Here is a 23,215-nt window from a genome sequence, read left to right on the forward strand (position 1 = left end):
TTCCAAAGTGGCAGTATCATTCTGTGTTACTGCCTGCCTAAATGACCATTTCCACTTGCTCCATATCCAGGCCAGAACTTGTTCTGTTTTGTTTTGTTTTAATTCTAGCCATTCTAATGTGTATGTAATGGTTTTGACTTGTATTTCTCTAATGACTAATAATACTGAGCTTCTTTTCATGTGCTTATCTTCTATTTGCATTTCTTCTTTGATGAAATGTCTGTTTAAATGTTGGGTTGTTTTCTAAGTATTGAATCTTGAGAGTCCTTTGTATATGTTGAACAGAAGTTCAGATATTTATTTCATAAATAATTTATTCTAGTATGTGGCTTCTCTTTTCATTTCTTAACAGTGTATTTTAAAGAGCAGATGTTTTTAATTTTGATGAACTTTAATGCATCAATTTTCTAAAATGGATTATACTTGGAATGACATTTCTAAAAATATCATTGATTCATCCAAGGTCACAAAGATTTTATTCTATGTTCTACTCACAAGGTTTATAGTTTACAATCCATTTTGACTTTATGGCTTAATTTTCATATATATTGTGAGGTAGGGACCAAGTTTGTTTTTTTGTTTTTTTGTTTTTTTTTAAATGAACATCTGAATGTTTCAGCACCATTTGTTAAAAAGACTATCTCCCCTCTTTTAAATTGCATTTACACCAAAAATCATTAATTTTATAATATATGTGGTTCTATCCCTGGGCTCTCTATTTTGTTACATTGATCTATGGATCTGTCCTTTCATAAGTACCACACTGTCATGATTCTTGCAGTATTCTATGTGATTATTTATAGTAAACTATTAAATTAGTTACTGTGAGTTGTCCAACATTGTTCTTCATAAAAATAGTTTTGAGTGTTCTAGATTACCTTCTTTTCCATAAAAATTTAGGATCCACTTGTCAATCTGTACAAAAATTCTTGCTGGGATTTTTATTGGGAATACATTGAATATACAGATCTTTGGGGGGAGAATTGATATCTTAGCAATATTGAGTCTTTTGATACATGAACACAGTGTATCCCACCATTTATTTAGGTCTTTAATTTTCTTCCTTAGTGATTCAGATTTTTCAGCATACAGAACTTGTATGTGTTCAGTTAGATTTAAAGCAAGTAATGATTTGGGGGCTATTATAAATAGCAATACATTTAATTTAAATTTCCACTAATTCATTGCTAGTGTAGACATGTACATTTAATTTTTTTGTATGTTGACCTTATATCCTGCAAACTAGCTAAAATCACATTACTTTTAGTAACTTTTTTCTAGATTTCTAGAATCATGCCATCTACAGATCCCTTCATTCTTTTCCAAACCGTATGCAAATCCCTTCATTCCTTTCCAAACTATATGCTATTTATTTATTTTTCTTGTTTTTATTTTTCTGATTCAGCCCTCCCGTACAGTGTTCAATAGGAGTAGTGAAAGGAGACATTCTTTGTTCAGGCTTTGAAGATATTGTTAGCTTTAGGATTTTTATAAATACCCTTCATCAGGGAGAGTAAGTTCCCTTTGATTGCCAGTTAACTAAGCATTTTTATAATAAATGAAATTTGAATTCTGCAAATGCCTTTTTTCTAGCTAATGAGATGATCATATGATTTTTCTTATTTAGTCTGGCATAATGTAGTGAATTATACTGATTTGTTTACAGAAGCTGAACATTGATTTTTATGTTTATCCTGAGATAAACATCATGATGTATTATCCTTTTTATAAATACTGCTTGATTTGATTTGCTTATATATATGATTACATTGAAAATTTAAGATGTTCTTTATTCAAGACAGATACTGACCTGTAGTTTTTTCTTCTTGTAATATCTGTCATGTTTTGGTATCAGAATAATACTGGCCTTGTAATAAGTTGAGAAATGTCCCTTCCATTTCTATTTTCAGGAACAGTATAGAAATGGTATTATTTTTTGCTTAAATGTGTATTAGAGTTGGCCATTATACAAGTGAAGTCATTTGGACCTTATGTTTTCTTTAAGGAAACTTTATTAACAGCTTTGTTGGTGCTTAATTTACATAATATTAAATACATTCATTTTAAATGTATTTAAAATGGTTTTTAGTGGTTTTTAGTAAATTTACAGAGGAGTGCAACCATTGTCATAATCCAATTTTAAATCATTTCTATTGCCTCCAAAATGTACCTATTCCCCATTTGCAGTCATTTCCCTTTGCTATATGCCTTCCCAGTCAATCAATAATTTATTTCCTCTATAGTATACAAATTTGCCTTTTCTGGATATTTGATATAAATGGAATCACCTAATATGTGGTCCTTGAGGCTCATCTATGTGGTGGCATGTGTTTCAGTAACCCCATTACTTTTATTTCTGAATACATACCACTGTACAACTTTGCCACATTTTGTTTTTTCATTCACCGGTTAATAAATCTAAGGATCATTTTCAGCTTGGGGCTATCAAGAATAACACTGCTGTGAAGATCCATGTACAAATCTTTGTGTATACTCAGGCTTTCATTTCTCTTAGGTAGGTATCTAGGAGTGGAATTGCTGAGTAAATTTGTGTTTATTTAAAACACTACCGAACTGTTTTCTAAAGAGGCTGAAAAATTTTGCATTTCAAGGTTCTCCACAAATTTGCCAGCACTTACTATTGTCTCTCTTTAGGGATAGTCATTCTAGTGGGTGTGAAGTGGTATCTCCTATGGCATTAGTTTGCATTTTCTCGCTGACTAATATTGTTGAGCATCTTTTTATGGGCTCATTAAACATTCTTTTTTTTTTTTTGGTGAAATGTCTATTCAAATATATTGTCCATGCTGAAATTGGGTCACTTGTTCCCTGACCAGGGATCGAACCCAGGCCCCCTGCATTGGGAATGCAGAGTCTTAACTGCTGGACCACCAGGGAAGTCCCTACAGGAATGTTTTTAAACATAAATTCATATCTTTAATAAATATAAGGCCGTGAAATTTATCTATTTTTCCTTGAGTGAGCTTTTGTAGTTCGAGTCTTTCAAGAAATATGTCCATTTCATCCAAGTTTTCAAATTTGTAGGCATAAGTCATGTATAATATATATATTTATTAACTTTTTAGTATCTTTTGAATCTGTTGCAATGCCGTTTACTCATTACCGATATTGGTAATTTGTGTCTTCTCACTTTTTTCCTGACTAGATGTTTACCACTTTTACTGATCTTTTCTCAAACAATAACGTTTGGTTTTATTGATATTCTCCTTTGTTTTTCTTTTCCCATTTCATTGATTTCTACTTTGATCTTTATTTTACTTTTTTGCTACTTTGGATTTAGTTTGCTCTCCTTTTTCTAGTTTTTTGAGATGAAAACTGAGGTCATTGATTTTAGATTTTTCCACTTTTCTTATATAGATGCTTAGTGTTATAAATTTATACAATGTCAACTTTAGTCTTAATCCAACACATATATTTTGTTTTCATTTTCATTCATTTCTAAATAAATACTTTCTATTTTGGTTTCTTCTTTGGCTGATGGTTCATATAAAACTGTACTGTTTCGTTTTTTAAATATTTGCTGATTTTTTGGTCTGCATATCATAGTTATTATTGGGAGATGGGGCTTGAAATTTCTGACTATAATTTGGGGTTTGTTTCAGTTTTATAAATTTTTCCTTTGTATATTTTGTAACTCTGTCATTAAGTGTATAAACTTCTGGTACTCTTTTTGCCCCGTAGATGAACTGACCTTTTTATCACTATAAAATGAACTTCTTTATCCTTGGCAATATGACTTGCACTAAAATTTATTTTATTTGATATTGAAACAATCACTCCTGTTTTCATTTGACTAATGTGGCATATCTTTTTCCATCTTTTTAGTTTTAACTAATTTGTGTCTTTTTATTTAAAGTGGATTTGTTGTAGGTAAGGTCTTGCTTTTTATCCAATCTGCAAGTCTTTACCTTTGACCAGAGTGTTTAAATTATTTCTGTTCAATTGATATGGTTAACTTTAAGTCTATCATCATGCTATTTGTTTTCCACGTATTGCCTTCTTTGTTTCCTTTTTATTCCTTTTCTGTCTTCTTTTGGATTAGCTGAGTATTTTATATGATCCTATTGGTCTCCTTATTGGCTTATTTGTTTTATTATCTTTCTGGTTGCTTTAGTGCTTATAATATACATCTTTAACTTAAAACAGTCTGCCTTCAAGTGATAACATACCTCTTCAATAGGACCTTAGAATAGTTTACTTTCATTTCTCCCTTCCCAGTTTTTAGGATACTGTAGTCACAGATTTTAGATACACAAGTTATAAATTCCACAATACATTGTCATTATTTTTGTTTAAATAGTTAATTATCTTTTAAACAGTTTAAATAATTAGAAAATTATACTTACCAAACCAATATAGTTACCTTACCCTTTTTCCTTCTGTACAGATCCCTATTTCCATCTGATATTATCTTCCTTCTAAGAACTTCCTTTAACATTTCCTAGAGTGCAGATTGCTGATAATAAATTCTTCAATGTTTTACATCTTTTTTTTCCCTTTTTTTGAAAAATATTTTCACTAGGTATAGAATTTTAGGTTGCTCTTCTTTTGGCGGGGGCAGGGGACAAGGGTTCTTTAAAGATGTCCATCTCCATCTTACCCCTTGCGTTATTCCCAGTAAGTATCTGCTGCCCTTCTTATCTTTGATACTCTGTGTATAAAAAGTGTCTTTTATTTATGATTACTTTTATAATTTGCACTCCATCACTTGTTTTGAGCAGTTGGACTATGGTTTTATTTGGCGTCATTTTCTTAGTATTTTTGTCCTTAGGATTTGTTGAGATATGGGTTTATAGTTTTCATCAAATTTGGAAATGTTCTGTCCATTATATCTTCAAATGTTTTCCTATCCTCAGTCCTCCTTCTCTTCTTCTTCAGGGTATCCAATTACAAGTATATAAACTCACAGGAAGTTATTTTAAATAGCACTGATGTTATTTTCATTTTTAAAAAAATCCACTTTCTCTTTATGTTTTATTATGGATCAGGCTCACTTTTCTTTTGCAACATCTAATCTACTGCTAATCCCATTTAGTGTATTTTTCATTTCATTGTAGTTTTCATCACCAGAAGTTTTATTTGGGTCTTTTTTTAATCCGTGTCTCTAACTTTGGGGCATACAATTATAATAACTTCTTTATTGTCCCTTTCTCCTAATTTAAACATCTTTTTCAATTCTGAGCCACATTTTATTAACAATTATCCTCATTATGGGCCATGTTTTTCTGCTTCTTTTCATGCCTAGTAATCTTTCAGGGTTCGATGTGAGGCATGGTACATTTTTTTTCTTTTGGGGCTGGGTATTTTTTGATAAATAGTCTCAGACTTTGTCCTGGATGTAGTTAAGTTAATCGAAAACAGATTTTTCCCTTCAGGGTTCTGCATTTGATGTTTCTTTGACAGACCTCTGGCTTTGCTAGGTCTAGGGCTAATTATTTCCTATTATGACTCAAGATTTTCCTGAGTCCTCTAACCATGCCCCATGAATTATGATGTTTGTTTTATTTTGCTTGTTTTTGATTTTGTTATTTTCAAATCTGGCAGGTACTATTCCGAGCACTCTGTGAATGCCAGACACTATTCCCTCTATTTCTTTCCCTGACCTGGGGTAGTTGTCTCACATACTTGCAGTAATATGTAATCTGCTGGGCAATCCTCTGCAGATCTCTGGAGTTCCTTTCTCTCCGCATCTCAGTTCTCTTTGGTACTCTGTCCTAAAAATTACCTGTCATAGTTTCTGTTCCATCTCCACAATTCAGCAAGTCTGCTGGGTTCCACCTGGGTTCCCCTTCTAGGCACCACATCCTGGGGACTCCCTTAAGCAGTAACTTGAAGTAATTGTGTGACTCATCTCATTTGTTTCTGTCTCTTAGGTATCACTGTCCATCATTTCCTGAGGTCCAGTGTCTTGAAAATCATAGTTTTATATATTTTGTCCTTTTTGTTGTCATTTCAGACTAGAAGATAAATCTAATCCCAGATATTCCATCTTGGTCAGAAGCAGCAAAAAAAAAAAAAAAAAAAAAAAAAAAATATATATATATATACACACACACACATACATATATGTATATAGTTTTGATTATTTTCTTATCATGCCCAGCTATGTTAACATCCTTCTGAAACCTTAGAGTTCAAAAGGTAGCTGAATACACCAGCAATGTATAACCAAAATGTGTGGCACACTTATCCTCTCTTTATATGACACTATTATTCATTCAAACTAAGATTACACTAGACTTCTGATAGTAGTTTTATTATATTGACTAATTGATTAATTTTATATCTCTTCCCTAGCAGGGGTGCTCTTACTCTGGTCACATTTTTAATTCACACCAACAATCAGCCATCACAGAAAGCCTATAATAAAATGCAGTAATCCAGACAGATATGATTTGATCAACCCAGAGTTCAGCTTGATCATTTTCTTGTTCATCAGCATTGCATTTCCATTTATACAGTCTAAGATGATGTTTACTCCTTAAACACATTGAGCATAGTTGTCTAACAGATAAAGCACTTTTATCCCACAAAAGTTGATAATTCTCCTCCCTCATATTCTGTTTTTGTGTCGCTTTTCAAAGGAAGTCTCTTGATACCTATGAAAAATATAATTTATTTATCTCAAAGTTTATTTTAAAAACTATTATCTGATCCCATTATGACTTGTCAAAATCCTTTGGAATTCTGATTGTGTATGTAGTTATTCCTCCATTTTCTGTGTTACGTGAAAATTTAATTAACATGGCACCAATGTATTCACCAAAATGATTAATAAAACATGTTCTTGGACTTCCCTGGTGGCACAGTGGTTAAGAATCCACCTGCCAACGCAGGGGACACGGGTTCGAACCCTGGTCCGGGAAGATCGCACATTCCGTGGAGCAACTAAGCCCGTGCACCACAACTACAGAACCTGTGCTCCAGAGCCCGCGAACCACAACTACTGAGCCCACGTGTCACAGCTACTGGAACCCGCGCACCTAGAGACCATGCTCCGCAGCAAGAGAAGCCATCGCAATGAGAAGCATGCGCACCGCAACAAAGAGTAGCCCCCACTCGCCGCAACTAAAGAAAGCCCGTGCGCAGCAACGAAGACCCAACACAGCCAAAAATAAATAAATAAAATAAACAAATTTATTTTAAAAAATAAAAAATAAAAAAAACCCCCACGTTATTGAAAATAGGAGTTTCCTTATTAAACTATAAGGAGTCGCAACTTATCAGAATAATTTCATGCAAATATAAAATAAACACATGTTGAACCAGACAAAGCTAGACAGATTTGGGTGTCTGCATTATTATATCCCCACATTCATTTAGATTGTCATGAGTTGAAAGAATATTTAAAATTGGACTACAGTTGTTATAGGAAAAGCAATGGACAAACATTGTAAAAATGTGTATTTTGTTTAAGAAAGATATAATTGTCTGTGCTTCTATTTGCTAAAAATTAAAAGAAAAATTCAAAAGGAACCACAGAAATTTTCCACTTAGGGGAAATAGCAGAAAAGGATTTCTAGGGCAGAGGTAGAAGTGAGACTTCTCTGGTGTACATTATGCTTTTAACTGTTGTATCCTATAAATGTATTACCTTGTCAAAAAAGAAAACTTGACTTATGACAATAATCAATAATCAGGAGAAAAGATTTTGACAGCCTATAGGATATAGTTTTCCATGAAGAGATCTTTGAAAAAAGTACTAATTCTGCCAGTGTAACTACAATTAATATATTTTAAAAGCTATCTCAGCATATATATAACTGTGGCAAGTTAAAAATATTATCATTTCTTTCAGTATATGCAGATATACATACCCATCATATACATATATACAATTTTTAATAGGTGAGAGTATAGTCTCTTACAGCATACATCTTAATTCTTTCATGTTCTATTAAACTTTTTCAGGTTGCTTGCCATGATGATTTAATTTTGAAAATGAAAATTGTATTCTAAATTCAAATGTGTACTCCATGAAGGCTATCTTCTGTTCTCCTTTATGGTAGTTTATATCTTAAATAGCTAGATATAGCGCTTGAATGACATTAAGGTAATATTGAGAAACTACTGACATCAATTTCATTCTGATCTAATTAGTGAAGATGAAGGCTCGAAAGAAAAGAAATATAGAACCAGGTAAAAGAAATAAAGTATTAAGGATAGGCTTAGATAGAATTCTGGAATAAAAGCTCAAACATCATATGCAATTTATTCATGGTAATTTACTGGTAATTTTTATTAAAGTATGCTTGGAGGTAGCAAAACATTTTAACATCTGAATGTGATATTACTTTTCCAAAATATACATGTTATGGGAAGAAATATTAGAGATTTAATTATAAAAAGTGAAGAGTGTTTAACAGTATGCAAATAATATGTTATTGAGAAAGAAATTCAGATTGGATGAGGATATTTGGTGCTAATTATCAAGGAGACCGCTATCAGCAATAGATACAGCAGTGTTCTTTTCCTTCTTATTATCTATATTCCTTTAAATGCAAAAATATTCTAAAAGACAACATAGTAATTTGCTAAAGAAAAACAATAAAATTATCTGTTTTCTGTTTTGACTATAAAGCACCACCCAGTTAGAATTTTCAGAAGAAATATAGCAAGTACTTCTTATATATGTGATTTGTTTTTTGAAGTCATGAATTGTATGGCATTTTTTCAGTAAGTCATAAATATTTTGTGTTAACAAAATACTGTGTTTACAAAGTACATATGACTGAAATCTAACTGGTTTCTGCTTCTGTTAACCTTACTCTCTTTCATTTATAGGCAAAGGGATCAGTATTATTTTAGATAAACTAGTACAACTAAAATTAGGATGAGAAATCCTACAGGATATGGAATCCAGGCATTAGTAGCAAAAGAATAGTAAGAGATGCATATAAATGTTGACTTTAGGGTTTTCCGAAGTCTGAGCAATTATCAAGATTAATTTCTGAAATAAAAGCTCTTGTATGATGTTATAGATACCGTTAGTTGCTCCCTCCTCATAACTATTCTTTCCTTCTCTTTTAGTAATACAGTCTCAGGTCTAAGCTGGGCATATGACTACTCAGCTCAAGACTATATGTCTCCCTTACAGCTAGATGTGCCTGAGTTCTAGCCAATGAGATATAAATAAGGTGGTGTGTACAATTTTAGATGGTGTCTTTTTAAAAAATGGACCTGCCCTTTATTCTGTCTTCCTGCTCTCTAGAATGAGACTCATTAAAATGACCAGTAGCACCTATATTGGTTTCCAAGATAGAAGCATAGTTTGAGAGTGGCAGAGAAAAAAATAGAAAAGGCCTGCATTCCCAAGACCCCATATCTCCATTCTAACCATGGACCACATACCAAACATGTATCAGAAAGAGAAACAGCCTAATGAGTATTCTGATATACAGTAATATCCAGAATGAATATTTTGGAAATATAATTTCAACTCTTAGATATGCCTGCAATAAATAAGTGATGATAAAAAATTTGCCCTACAAGTTTTTCAGATATCCTAATAATATTCCATTTAATTTCATCATCAGATTACTTACATTCTCTGAACACCAAAAAGCTATTTTCAGGGAAAGACAGGTGGAGGTATGCTGGTGAGGGAAATTTGGACTAGTATTTAAAATGTGCTGCACGTGTGGCTATAAAACTTTTTTTTTCATATTTAGCTGGATAATCTGATAACAAAGAGTGCTTTGAATTGGAAAATTCCCTTGGAGTTTAAAAAGTATATTAAAGTGAAGGACAATATGTTGAAAAGAATTAAAAGCTTCATTTGGATGATAGCAGCATAGGAAGTTACTTTAGATGACTCTAAAAACACACACTCTTTTAAATACCTATTCTGAAAGGGGGAGATGAGGCATGAAAAGAGAATACACACTGAGTAATAGATATCAGTAAATAAGAAAACTTAAAGTTCATTTTGAAAATTATTTTTAACAAATTCAAGTGATCTCTACTGAAACACAGTTAACTGCCTAAAAGCATCGGAAGTTTCCCCAAATATTTAATTAAATAAATGACTTCATCATATCCTCACCCCAAATATTACTAGTATGTTCAAAAATTTAGCTTGGGTGGAGGGGCAGTTTAGTTATTTATAATTGTTCTTGAATATTTTGAAATATTCAGGATACCAAGAAATCTTTCCAGAGACTAAGGAAAGTAAGAATGTTATTAGAAAGATGAATTTAGGGGAAAAGTAGATCTCAGAGAGATATTGTTTATTTTATTTATCTGAAAACCCCGTTACCTTATTTAAACAATTCATTAGACAGCCGGTTTTTATTAAACTGGAAGAAAGCAATGCGTTAGAGACATGCTGTTTCTGAATTAACAGAAATTTTAATTTAATTTAAAAGACTCAATCTTTATTCACTACCTTTGCTTTTGTCATTCCGTTATGAAAATAAATATTTCAATGTATTTACCTCTTTCTTTGGGTTTCTGTATCAGTTAGGGTCTTGGAAGAAAAAAAAAATGGCACCGAGGAAAAAAAGTGGAAGTGGGACCTGAGATAAACCTTGAAGGTAGAGAGCTAAACGACTGGGGTAAATTGTGGCCCTATTCACTGAGAAGGAGATTACTGAGGAAAAAATAATTTGGCAAGTGTGTGAAAATCAGGAGTTCTTATTGAGACAAACTATATTTCAATGCCCCTTAGACATCTATAAAAGGTGTTTATATAAACTTGGATTTCCAGGTAAATATTAGTGCACATGTTAGAAATCTTGGACTCAACACATACATGTTACTTAAAGCCATGATCCTGAATGAGAGCCCCCAGATGCATGGAGAAGTGAGAGGAGTAAATAGAGAGGATTTCCTTCCGTTCTTTTCGGGTTTTTTCTTTTGCTCTGGAGACTTTTCACACAGAATACAGTTTAAGAGGGAAGAGATATGGGGATATATGTATATGTATAACTGATTCACTTTGTTATAAAGCAGAAACTAACACACCATTGTAAAGCAATTATACTCCAATAAAAATGTTTAAAAAAATCATTATTCTGACCTCTGAGACATGTAAATGTTTAGAGAATAGGAAGAAAAGAAGAAAGCAAGGATATAGGCTGGAAAAGTATGACTAGTGAGCTAGTAAAAATGCCAAGAGTGTGGTTTCTCAAGTCTAATGAAAAAAGCTTTTAAGGAAAAAGGTGTTGAATGAGTCAGATGCTACTGAGAGATCCTGTAAGATGAGGTCTATGGCTATTAAATTTTGAAAAATATTTATTCCAGATCTTGATAAGACCAATTAGAGTGGAGTAGTGAGAATGAAAGCCTGATGTGATTGATCATTTGAAGTGGAAAATCTTTGTAGTCTGGATGTGTAACTAAACTATTGATTAGATATTATAGGTTGAAATGAAACTTAAATGTTATAAAGCCTAATTAAAAAGAAAATTACTTCCTCTTAGTATTAGTTCGTGCATGTACACTGATAAAGCTGTTGTTGCCATACAACCATTAGGGTGGGATACTCTATTTTAGAAAGTACTAAATCTCATTGTGCTCTAATGAATTTTCCTGTAGTTTCAAGTTAGAAATATACTTTTATTAAGCACATGTTGCTCTGGTAGTATCATCAAGTAAACTGATCCAAAATCACAAGAGATTACGCATACACAGGGGAAATTGTAGTCTATGGCACTTCTCTTCAAAAACACTTTCTTTTTAAAATATGTGTTTTTAGTTTAAAAAGCTATGCTATTTAAAGCTGCTATTTAAAGCTGTACCTGTGAGGATCTGTACATTGATTGTGATGCCTCTAATGAGGAAGTAACACTGATAAACCTAATCAAACAATCAATATAGATTTTGTTTTATCAGCCTTGTATAATTGTTTAGCAATTCCAATATACTATAATCTCCTTGGGTAAAACCCTTTTCTTCTTTATTTTCATATACTCAGCGTTAACCTAGTTTGTGAAATATAGTGAATATTTAATAAATACTTTAAAATTATTGATAATTAATACTTTGGATCGTATAAGACTGAAAAAAACATTGTTTAAATACCACTTCAACATAAATGAATGCTTCTTAGTGTGTAATTTGTGTCCAGGACAAGGGCGTATAATGTAGAAGTGTTATTGTGAGAGGGATTTATCATCTACTGATACAGTAGCACAGACAACCTGTAGACTTTGGACTCTACAAAACTAAACTTGGATCCAAAACCTGGAATCAAGACTCATTCTTGACTATCTAAGCAGTATGTTAAATTCTTAATCATTTAATTATTTTTCTGTAGATTCTTTGTTATTCTTTTTTTTTTTTTAATTTAAGTACTTTTTTTTTTTTTTAAATTTATGGCTGTGTTGGGTCTTCGTTTCTGTGCTAGGGCTTTCTCTAGTTGCGGCAAGTGGGGGCCACTCTTCATCGCGGTGCGCGGGCCTCTCACTATCGCGGCCTCTCTTGTTGCGGAGCACAAGCTCCAGACGCGCAGGCTCAGTCACTGTGGCTCACGGGCCTAGTTGCTCCGTGGCATGTGGGATCCTCCCAAACCAGGGCTCGAACCCGTGTCCCCTGAACTGGCAGGCAGATTCTCAACCACTGCACCACCAGGGACGCCCTCTTTGTTATTCTTTAAACAAATTCTTATTATATGAAAATGATGACAGTTTTATCTCTAATTCTATTATACATAATATCATTTACCTTTTATTTTCTAAAATAAAATTGATATTTATATATTGACCTTGCATTCAGAGACTTTGATACATTGATTTCCTAATTCTAAGAACATCTTTGTGGATTCTTTGGATTTTCTACGTATGGAATTATGTCATCAGTGAATAATCTAGTTTTGTTTCTACCTTTACAATTCTTATAAATTATCAAACCGTTTTCTAGTTGTATTCCGCTGGTTATGATATTTAGAACGATGCTGAATATAACTGTTAATAGTAGGTATCCTTTTCTACTTCCTTATGTTACAAGGAAAGCTTTCAATACTTCATTATTAAGTGTCAGGGGTTTAATATGTTTTTATGGATCCCTTTATCAGGAAAGGATACAAAGTTTGGTAAATGGTTTTCTTATGAACAATGTTGAATTATGTCAAAAAAATTTTATACCTCTATGAGCTAATCCTGTCTTTTCTCTTTAAAACTTCTAAGATAGTTAAATACATTTACTGAGTGTCAGATATAAACCACTCTTACATGCCTGGAGTAAACATGGTGGGCTAATGTGTTACTTAGGCTTTTTGATTTTTTGTTTATGAGTATAACTATACTGTAATTTTTATTCAGTGTACTATCTCTGTAAGGTTTTTGTGTCAGAATTATACTAGCTTCATGAAATCAGTTGGGGAGTGTTTCGTATTATTCTGTTCTCATTAAGAGTTGTAATTTGTATTCAAATTAATTCTTTCCTGAATAGCACAGACTAGAATTTCTGTGTGTGTGTGTGCGCATGTCTGTATGTGTATATATGTAAAGATTTTAAATTATTTATGTAATTTCTGTACTATGTTATGCTATATTATAATGGGAGTGCTCAGGTTTTCTGTTTATTCCTAAGTCAATATGGTAAGTAATATTTTGTAGGCATTTTTTCAAGTCAAACAGATTTTCAAATTTATTGATATAATGTTGCTATAAAATATTTGTACCATTTGAACATCTATAATATCTGTAGTAATGTCCCTTTTTATTACTGATATGTATTGTTATATTTAAATATTTTATTAATTAATTTCACCATAAATTGGTCAATTTTATTAGTTGTAATAAATCTACTTTTGACCTCATTGATCTAGTATATTATAGATTTGTACTCTATTTCATTAATATCTGCCCTTCATTATTTGTTTCCATCTACATTTTGAGGATTTTTTGTTGTTGTTGTTTTATTGCTGTTGTTTTCTAGCTTCTCAGCATAGAGGGATGTTTGATCATTAATTTTTAGCATCTCTTCCCTTCCAATATAGCTATGTGAGGCTAGACATTTTGTTGTAAGTACTGATTTAGCATATTTTACAAATGTTGATAATAATATCATAATCATTGTTTAGTTTGGAACACTTTCTAATTTCAACTATTATTAGAATTTTGCCCATTGCTTATTTTAATGTGAGTTTTAAAATTTCTAAACATATGGGGATATATCAGTTAACTTTTGTTATTTAAGATTGATTGTAATGTGGTCAGATAAAAATCTCTATAATTTTCATGCTGTAATCTGTTAAGATTTGCATTAAGCCAGATTAATGATACACTTTTTAAGGTATTTAATAGAGTAGGTTGAGATAAAATAGTCAAATAAAATATTCAGTTATTCCCCAATATATATAAGTCATTATGCTGAAAACTTTATACTTATATAATATAGTAGACAATTATATTCCAATAAAATGGAAAAAATATGCAATTGAAAAGGAGCACTTTAAAGTATTTATTTTATTTATATATGTATATATATATTTGGTTTTTTTTTTTTTTTTTTTTTTTTGGGCCACGCTGTGCATCATGTGGGATCTTAGTTCCCTGCCCAGGGATCGAACCCATGCCCCCTGCATTGGAAGTACAGAGTCTTAACCACTGGACCACCAGGGAAGTCCCTAAAGTATTTAGATTAAGGATTCAATGCACGACCAATATGCCAACGTTGATAAAAATGTTTTAATTGTCCCATTATTATTTTTTTTTGCTGTGTTACTGAGAAAAGATTTTATAATCTCCTGTCAAGAATCTGCATTTGGCTAGTTTTTCTTGTAGTTTTGTCAAATGTTGCTTTGTTTTGACATCATGTTTCTACATCTATAATAATTTAAATTGCTAAATATTCATGGTGAATCAATTTTTTGTCATTATGAAGTAACATTTGATATATTAATGCTTTTTAATTTAGAGGAACAGAGCATGTTTTTTTCCTTTTAATTAAAGACTGATGAATTTTTTGTGGGGAAATTCAGTGATACTTAAAAGGTGGAACATTTCCAGAATTTCTGTTTAATAAAGATGAACATGACGGAGAGGAGAATACATAGAAACTTAAAGAAGAAAATAAAGAGCAAAAGAATTCAGCTAAAGGAAACCCAATTCAAAATTTATGAACTCTTCAAAATGAGTGGGGTCAGTGAGTAATTTATTGATTTATAAAATTGGAAAGTTCAGAGCTTGATTCATTTGTTTCTGACTGGATCTGACTATTTAAGCAATAATTTCAGGAATGTCTCTCTGTCCTTCTCTTTCTCTTCTTTTTTTTTTTCTCCCTTTCACTGATTGGCTGATTTCTCAGGCAGACTTTCTCCATGTTGGAAGTACAGCTAAAAGCTTCAAGTTTATATCATGCTCAGTGTCTGATCTCAAAGAAGAATGTGCCTCTGTTTCAAAACTTAGAGCAAAAATCAGGAGTGTTTGAGTCACGTGCTTGTGTATGGATTAACTGCTTTGGTCAGAGAGAATAATATCCTATGAGAACTGAACCACTTCTAGAGAAAGAGTTGGCCTCACATGCCCCCATGGACTGACTGTGGGGAGTATATTGTCAGGAAAGAATCTGTGGAGCAATGGCATAAAAAAGATGTTTACTCCAACAGCAATCAGGGAATTGTACATTTAAACCATAGCGGCATACCTTTTAACACGCAGATTGGTAAAAATTAAAGTCTTTTAACGTTCAGTGTTTGCAATGATGTGAGTTACAGGAACACTCATACTTTCTCCGTAGGAATGTAAATCAATACAACCAGTTTGGAAAGCAACTTTTTATTATTTAGTAAAATTAAAGTACACACTCTGCTGTCCAGCCATCCCATACCCAAGTAAAAGCCCTGGAACACGTTTGCCCAAGTGTAGAAGCATCCTTACACAAAAACATTTATAGCATAATTGTTACGGATTCTGACATCCTAGAAACAACCTAAAAGATTTTCAATGGAAAATGGATCACTAATTTGTGGTATATCCGTATAATAGAATATCACAGTGAAGGTGAATAAACCAGAGCTACAATTTAACAAAATAAATCTAGTCACTGAAAAATACAAATAAAATAAAATGGTGTGTCTGTGCATGTGTGCGTGTATCTTGTGCAAAACATGCAAAAATAAGAAAAATGTTTGATGGATACATACATAAGTAGTAAGGTTATAAAATGGGAGTGATAAAGACTCATTTGGGGACATTGCTGACATCTGGAGCTCCCAGAGGATGAAGGGACATATGATTAAGGAAAGGTTACACTGAAAGTTTCACCTATTTTGGAAATAGTAGATATGTATTCAGTGGGGTGGTGGGTAACATTATTTATATAATTATTATATGCATAAGTTTTTCATAACTTTTTAAGAAAGGATGACGGTGAGCAATTGTATGTGATCGTAGGGATAGTATAGATGGGCAAGGAAGTGATAAACAAGGCTCAAAAGTACAAATGGTGGAGAGTCATGGAATTCATTTCAACTTAAAAACACAGTTTAATTGAGGAATATTGTGCACAAGGCATCGGTCTAGACACAGGACTGTAGGGAGTCCCAGGTAGGGCTCCAAAGGTGAATATAACCTCAGAGCTAATATAACTACCTTATTTGCGGATGGAAGAATGGCTGCTCCTCCAATTCCAAAGCAGAAGGCAGTTCCTGAGGGTAGGGGGAAAGAAACAAAGACTGATCTCTGGCAAGATGCCATGAGGATTGCAGATCCCAAGGCTCAATAGCCCTTCTTCTGAGACAAGCTTCCCAGCCTGGCCCTGGTGGCCTTTCCTTTATTCGGCTGCTTCTTCTCCTCTTGTACCCCGTACACTCGGAGTGCACTTTCCACGTGCAAGATTTTAATGACACACATCGTGTAGAATAAAATAAACTACAGGCTTATTTACATTTATATTTCATGAAAGCAGCTTACTTTGTTTCAAACTTGGTTTGGTTTTTTCCTGACCCATGATAATTCTAAATCAGCAATTTCAGAACACTGAATTTAGTTGACTGTATTGAATCTTGTTTTTGTTTTTCTTGTGGGAATTTCTAATCTTTTAATAATGCTCTTCTTTAAGACCTTGAAGACAGACATACAAAATTAGAGTTATATAGGAAGAAAGGATTCATCCTGCTATGCTTGAGGAAAACACACCAGACATACCCATTTTGATCTTTGCCTTGTTTTCTTTTTATTGAAGAAAACTTTCCAGTTCATGTCTTTGACTGATTTAACATAGAAAATGCAAAGCCAGTACATAATTAACGGAGCCTCTCTACTTGTCTGCAAAACATGCATTTGGACACTAAATATGACTGTAAGAAATGTGAACCTTCCAAAAAGGGCAGTGGAGCCATCTCTGAGGGAAATAAGAAATTAACATTGTTGTTGTTCTGTTTGTTTGCTTTTAAAGAATCTATACAGAACATTAAATGGACTAGAGAAAATATTTGGATATGTACTGAACACTTCAATCCTTTTAAAAAACCTGTTATTTTGCTTACATATTTTCTTTTTTTCCTGCCAGTTCTCTTTTCTTGTTCTTTTTTAAGTTGAAGTATAGCTAATTTACAATATTATATTAGTTTCAGGTGTACAGCATAGTGTTTCAGTATTTTTACAGATTATAGTTTATTAAAAGTTGTTACAAGATAATGACTATGATTCCCTCTGCTGTACAATAATATATCCTTGTTGCATGTCTATTTTATACATAGTAGTTCATATCTCTTAATCCCATATGTCTATCTTGCCCCATTTCCCTCTCCCCTCTGGTAACCACTAGTTTGCTTTCTATATCTGTGAGTCTGTTTCTGTTTTGCTATGTACATTCCTTTGTTTTATTTTTTAGATTCCACACATAAGTGATATCATACAGTATTTGTCTTTCTCTGTCTGACTTATTTCACTAAGCATAATATTTTCTAGGTCCATTCACATTGTTGCAAATGGCAGAATTTCATTATTTTTTATGGCTGAGTAATATCCCACATCTTCTTTGTCCAATCATCCATTGATGGACACTTAGGTTGTTCCATAATGTTTTGGCAATTGTAAGTAATGCTGCTATGAACCTTGGGGTGCATGCATCTTTTCGAATTAGTGTTTTTGGTGTTTTGGGATATATACCCAGTAGTGGAATTGCTTGGTCATATGGTAGTCCTATTTTTAGTTTTTTGAGAAACCTCCATACTGTTTTCCACAGTGGCTGCACCAGTTTACATTCCCACCAACAGTATACAGATGGCCAACACGCACATGAAAATATGCTCAGCATCGCCAGAGTGTTAGCTTGGCTCGGTCTGGGACACACGCTGAGGTGGTCGTGGGAAACCCGGCAGCTCCGGAGCAGTCCTGTCTCTGCCCTCTCAGTCCTGCCTCGCGGGCAAGCCAGTGAGCACGCTGCTCACCATCAGAGCCCAGCCTTCCCACAGCCTTCCTGCCTGCCCCAGAGGTCCTCCAACCAGCCAAGGCAGCTGGTCTCCCCACATAGGACCCCAGGACCCGGGCTCCCAGTCTGTGGCTCTCACCTCTCACTCCCCAGTGTGTTCACCTTTGTATTCTTCCTTTCCTCTGAGTCCCCTCCCAGGGAGCACAGGTCCCAAACTGATCGCTTTCCTTCCCTTCCTGCGCAATTATGTGTGGATCTTTCTCACAGCCTTGGTTGTACAGGAGTCCTTCTGCCAGTTTCCAGTTCGTTTTCAGTGAGACATTTTCCACATGTAGATGTATTTTTGATGTGTTAGTGGGGGGAGGTGAACTCCACATCCTCTTACTCTGCCATCTTGATCAATCTCCCTCTTGTTCTATACCTAATTGTTCTTTGATTTTTGAAGTTGCTGACATGAACATCTCAGAGATATTCTGAAAGAAGCACTTAGTCTTGATACTTTAGTTAGCAATTTGGTGTTTAAGATGACTAATAAAATATAGAGCTTCCTGGATAACTTGTCTCCCATGATCTATTTGCTAAGGAATTGGAGCTCTTTACCCAGAGACATTCAGACATAGTGCTTTCCTGCAACTCTGGAGGCATCTTTGATTGAGACAAGGTTAAAGTGGACGTCACTGCCCCTCTGAACAACTGGCTCCTAAGGTGATCTAGCCTAGAGAATAGGAGGTGCTAACTTGAAACCTGAAACACAGAATAAGACAACACCAAGCATGTTAGGATATAATAAATTCAGTTTCATATAGCCTAATATATTTATTTTAAACATAAGTATTCACAACAATGCAATATATGTCCAATTACATATATTAAGTGCTTTCCATTTGCAGAAAAGTAATATACAGAAGCACAATACATTCAAAATTATTTTCTGACTTAAAATATTTACTTATTATCAATGCATTGCTAATTGCTTGCAATTTTGCCTTCTGTAATTATACTAATATGTTGAATAGAGTGTAGTCTGCTGTATTAATGTATATATCTATTTTTCAATTGGATGAGTCTTTATCCATTTATTTATGGCCTAGATGCATCTCTTCTATTCCAGGTGCATAAATGTTTTCTAATCTGCTTATTTTCTTTTGCTTATTTAAATGTAATGAATTAAGATTTCAACTTACTTTGCCACATCCAGACACTTAACTTATATTTCTAATAGTTTCTGTGACTTATAATATAGCATTTTTATGTTAATAAATTGTCTCCCATATAACAACATTAAGTATTATGCCAAGAAAAGACTTGCTGCTGTGTGTGTGTATATAGTGTGTAGGTATGTATGTATCTATAAGCACAGAGATCTATATACTTCAGTGTCATTAAAGTCAGTGATATATTTTGTGGATCAATTCACCCAATAATTAAATATATTTGAAGGAAGCAAGGTAGTGTACATGTTAAGTTTTACGTGTATAGTATCTGTAATATCTTTTAGGCAGTTCATATTTAATGTATGCCTCAGTGCCCTGAAGATAGATTGAAACACAGAAGCCTCAAAACTCAGAAATCACTTTTATCAACACATGTGGCCTCAAACATGGCTTTTTGAACATCATCCATTTGAGACATTATTAAAGTCATTATTCTAATATTAGGGCCATTAGTGTCAACCACCAACTGAAACTCATCCATTTGAGTTATTATGGTTCAAAGATTAAAAGCTCAATACAGGAAAGTTAGGCCATGATGAAAAGAAAACAAAATCAACTGAACACAGGCTGCTGAAATAGTGTTTGCAAGATTAAATGCAATGACGGTGACCAGGAACGATAGGTCTTCATGGTTTCTGCAATATTACCATTAAATCCCATAAGGAAAGTTATTTGCTTAAAAGAACAGACTTTAAAATACAATTCATGCTGTTTTGAACTTGATAGCTTGCATGGTTAACACCAGTTTTTAAGTATTTAGCATTGTTCTCACTGGAGGTTTGCACATTTTCTTTGTGGACCTGAAAACATATATGTAGTTTCAGAATATAAGAAAAATTTCTTGTTTTCAGAGAAATTATCCCACATGTTACCAGTGTGGAATAATGTCTTCCTCTTATTAAGTACTCCTCAGGAGCTATGATGATGGGGAGGTGTAAGTTACTAAAGTGTAGGTACTAAAACACATGGACTAGGGTTGAGAGTAGGGCTGAGGTGGGGTTGAGGACTAAGGAAAGGGGAAGAAAGTTGAGTCTTGCACTCATTCACCTCTACAACATTCTCCTACTAAATGCCTACTAGAAACTAGACACAATTTTAAATTTAGAGGGCATTTTGGAATGCAAATATAATCTCCTGTTTTGAATTCCTGGGGGTCATATAGCTAACAGAAAATGGTAGTACATTGTCTTAGTCCATTTGGACTGCTGTAACAAAATACCATAGACTGGGTGGCTTAAACAACAGATTTTTATTTCTCACAGTTGTGGAGGCTGGAAGTCCAAGATCAAGGTGTCAACAAATCCAGTGTTTGGTGAGAGGCTTCTTCCTGGCTTGCAGACAGCCAGCTTCTCCCTGTGTCCTCACTCCATAGACTGCACAGAGAGAGAAAGCAAACTTATTTGTGTCTTTTTATAAGGGCACCAATCCCATTCAGAAGGGCTCCATTCTCATGACCTAATTACCTTCCAAAGACCCCATATCCTAACACCATCACATTATGAGTTAGGATTTCAACATATGAATTTAGGGCATACACAAACATTCAGTCCATAGCACATGTAGAGAGAAATGAAAAGAACTATGCACAAAGGGTGCTATGCCCAGGTCCCTGAGTGGACCACATTGTACCTGCCAAGAGTTTCTGATGTAGACAGCAGCAGAGGGATGTTCCAGATCTTAACAGGAGGGGAAGATACAGATCCATATGCCAAATGCGTTATGCCAAAAGAAAGAAATCACTGTTATGGAAATAGCAATTCCTCACCCCCTGACCAGTTTGATCTTCTTGCTGAAGCCCTGCTCACTCTCAAATTAATTATGTTTTCCACGTATGGGAGCTGGCTTTGTGGATTGTGGATGGATTAATGTGCAAAATTGTCCGATAAATTGAAAATAGATTTCAATTACATGATGTAATTGTATTTATTTAAAATACTTTAATAAAGAAAATTATTGATTAGAAGATACATTGGAGAACACTAAATATATATATGTTATGTATGTATATATAGATATACACATACATTTGCAATATTGAATCTAAAATGGATTCACATTCAGTAGTAATAAAGAGTGAACAAATTGCAGTATTAGAATCTATGAAGTATAGAGTAACTAAAGGTTCACAACTGAATAATGCTTTATAAGTACCTTGTGATGTAGCAAGTATGGGCACTATTGTCTACTTGCAGAGAGAAAACACGAGAATCCTTCAGTCCACAAGTCCTTATTAAGCATCCAGCACACGCCAGGTATAATGCCAAGTCTTCAGGCTGCCACCAAGAACAAAGCAGACATCGTCTCTCCTTGTGTATATGCAAAGATTTTCTAACTGGCTAAACCCACACAGACCTTGTCAGGACTATGTCAGGGTTTAGAGGTCAGATGTGTACCCAACCAACCTAGCCCAGCAATACCCTACCAAATTAGACAGCCTCCTGAAAAGGATGGTAATTTTAAAATATTAATTTAGGTATAAAACATACTGTAGAGATGAAATAATATATGTATTTCTCTTCTTTTTCAAAAAAAAAAATACATGTTAATGGTTTCCTGGATACCAGATTCATTTTTAAACCTTTCCTCTGACCATAGGAGCTGATGCTGTGGAAGCTCAGTGTAAAAGATTTGAAGTGAGAGCAAGTGAAGATGGCAGGGTGCTGTTTTCTGCAGATGAAGATGAGATTACCATTGGGGCTGAAAAGCTGAAAGTGACAGGTACTGTAGATGGAGGTCTTGGAACATTGTTTACTTCTTGAAAGAATACACAGCTGAACAAGAAACTACTTTTTTATATCTATGGTCCCCACGCCTGAAATTGAGTCTCGCATAATACCATGATATCACATCATTTGATTTTCCAGTAGTCATAAACAGAAAGCTCTGGTCGTGGTTGCTGAAGACACTATAAATATTAGCCTTAATGATATAAAAGCAAAGCTGCACGTCTCAGGCAGGGTTAGGTGGAGGAAACTGAGTGTGGATGGTGGAAGAAAAGGTGGGGTGCAAACAATGATTAAAGATTACTCAAGGTGATAGATAAATACAATTTAGAGGTATTACTTAAAAGTAAAAGATATGCAAAAGAAGAACTAAAATGTAAATATCAACTTTAGAATGAAGTAAGGGGAAGGTTATAAGTAAATTAAATTCCTGTTCTTTGGGCTCATAATTGTCTTCAAAAGTATATAAATCAAGAAATAGTGCTAATCACCTATTATTGAGACATTATTAAAGTCATTATTCTAATATTAGGACCATTAGTGTCAACCACCAACTGAAATGAAAAAGCAAAATCAAGAACAAAATAGCAGAAAGTTAAAAGCACGACTGGGAATGGGGAAGAATTTTATTAATACTATTTTAAGCATTGTAAGTACAATCTCTTTTGAATAATTTGATTTACAACCACAATACCTATTATTTTGATAAAATGTTTTTAAAATACAAAGAGGTCTATATTTAAAAAATTAAATATGTTTGGCTTAGCATTTCCCAAATTTGAGTTTGGGGACAGCTCATGGGATATCTATCATATCTAGGTAGAACAGAGCCTGTGGGCCATGTGAGAGCAGTTTGCATGGTAAATGACCTCAGCTCTTGGGCTGTTTGGGTTAAATTCTGCCTCCACCATTCAATATTTTGAGTAAATCTATGCC

At 33.7% G+C, this 23,215-nt stretch overlaps 1 protein-coding gene across 3 annotated transcripts in view; it reads left to right on the forward strand.

Annotated features, from left to right (window-relative positions):
• Positions 1–23,215, forward strand: part of SGCZ (sarcoglycan zeta) — a 312,358-nt gene that overhangs the window by 242,846 nt on the left and 46,297 nt on the right. For 2 of the 3 annotated variants that reach the window (XM_068532068.1, XM_068532069.1), the window contains one exon: positions 22,152–22,274. The exons of the other annotated variant lie outside the window; for it this stretch is intronic. In XM_068532068.1, the coding sequence (XP_068388169.1) occupies positions 22,152–22,274 (123 nt within the window). The remainder of the gene's footprint in view (positions 1–22,151; positions 22,275–23,215) is intronic. 3 annotated transcript variants of the gene reach the window in all.

Source organism: Eschrichtius robustus, chromosome 21, assembly GCF_028021215.1.
Source record: "Eschrichtius robustus isolate mEscRob2 chromosome 21, mEscRob2.pri, whole genome shotgun sequence".
NCBI classification, from domain to species: Eukaryota; Metazoa; Chordata; class Mammalia; order Artiodactyla; family Eschrichtiidae; genus Eschrichtius; species Eschrichtius robustus.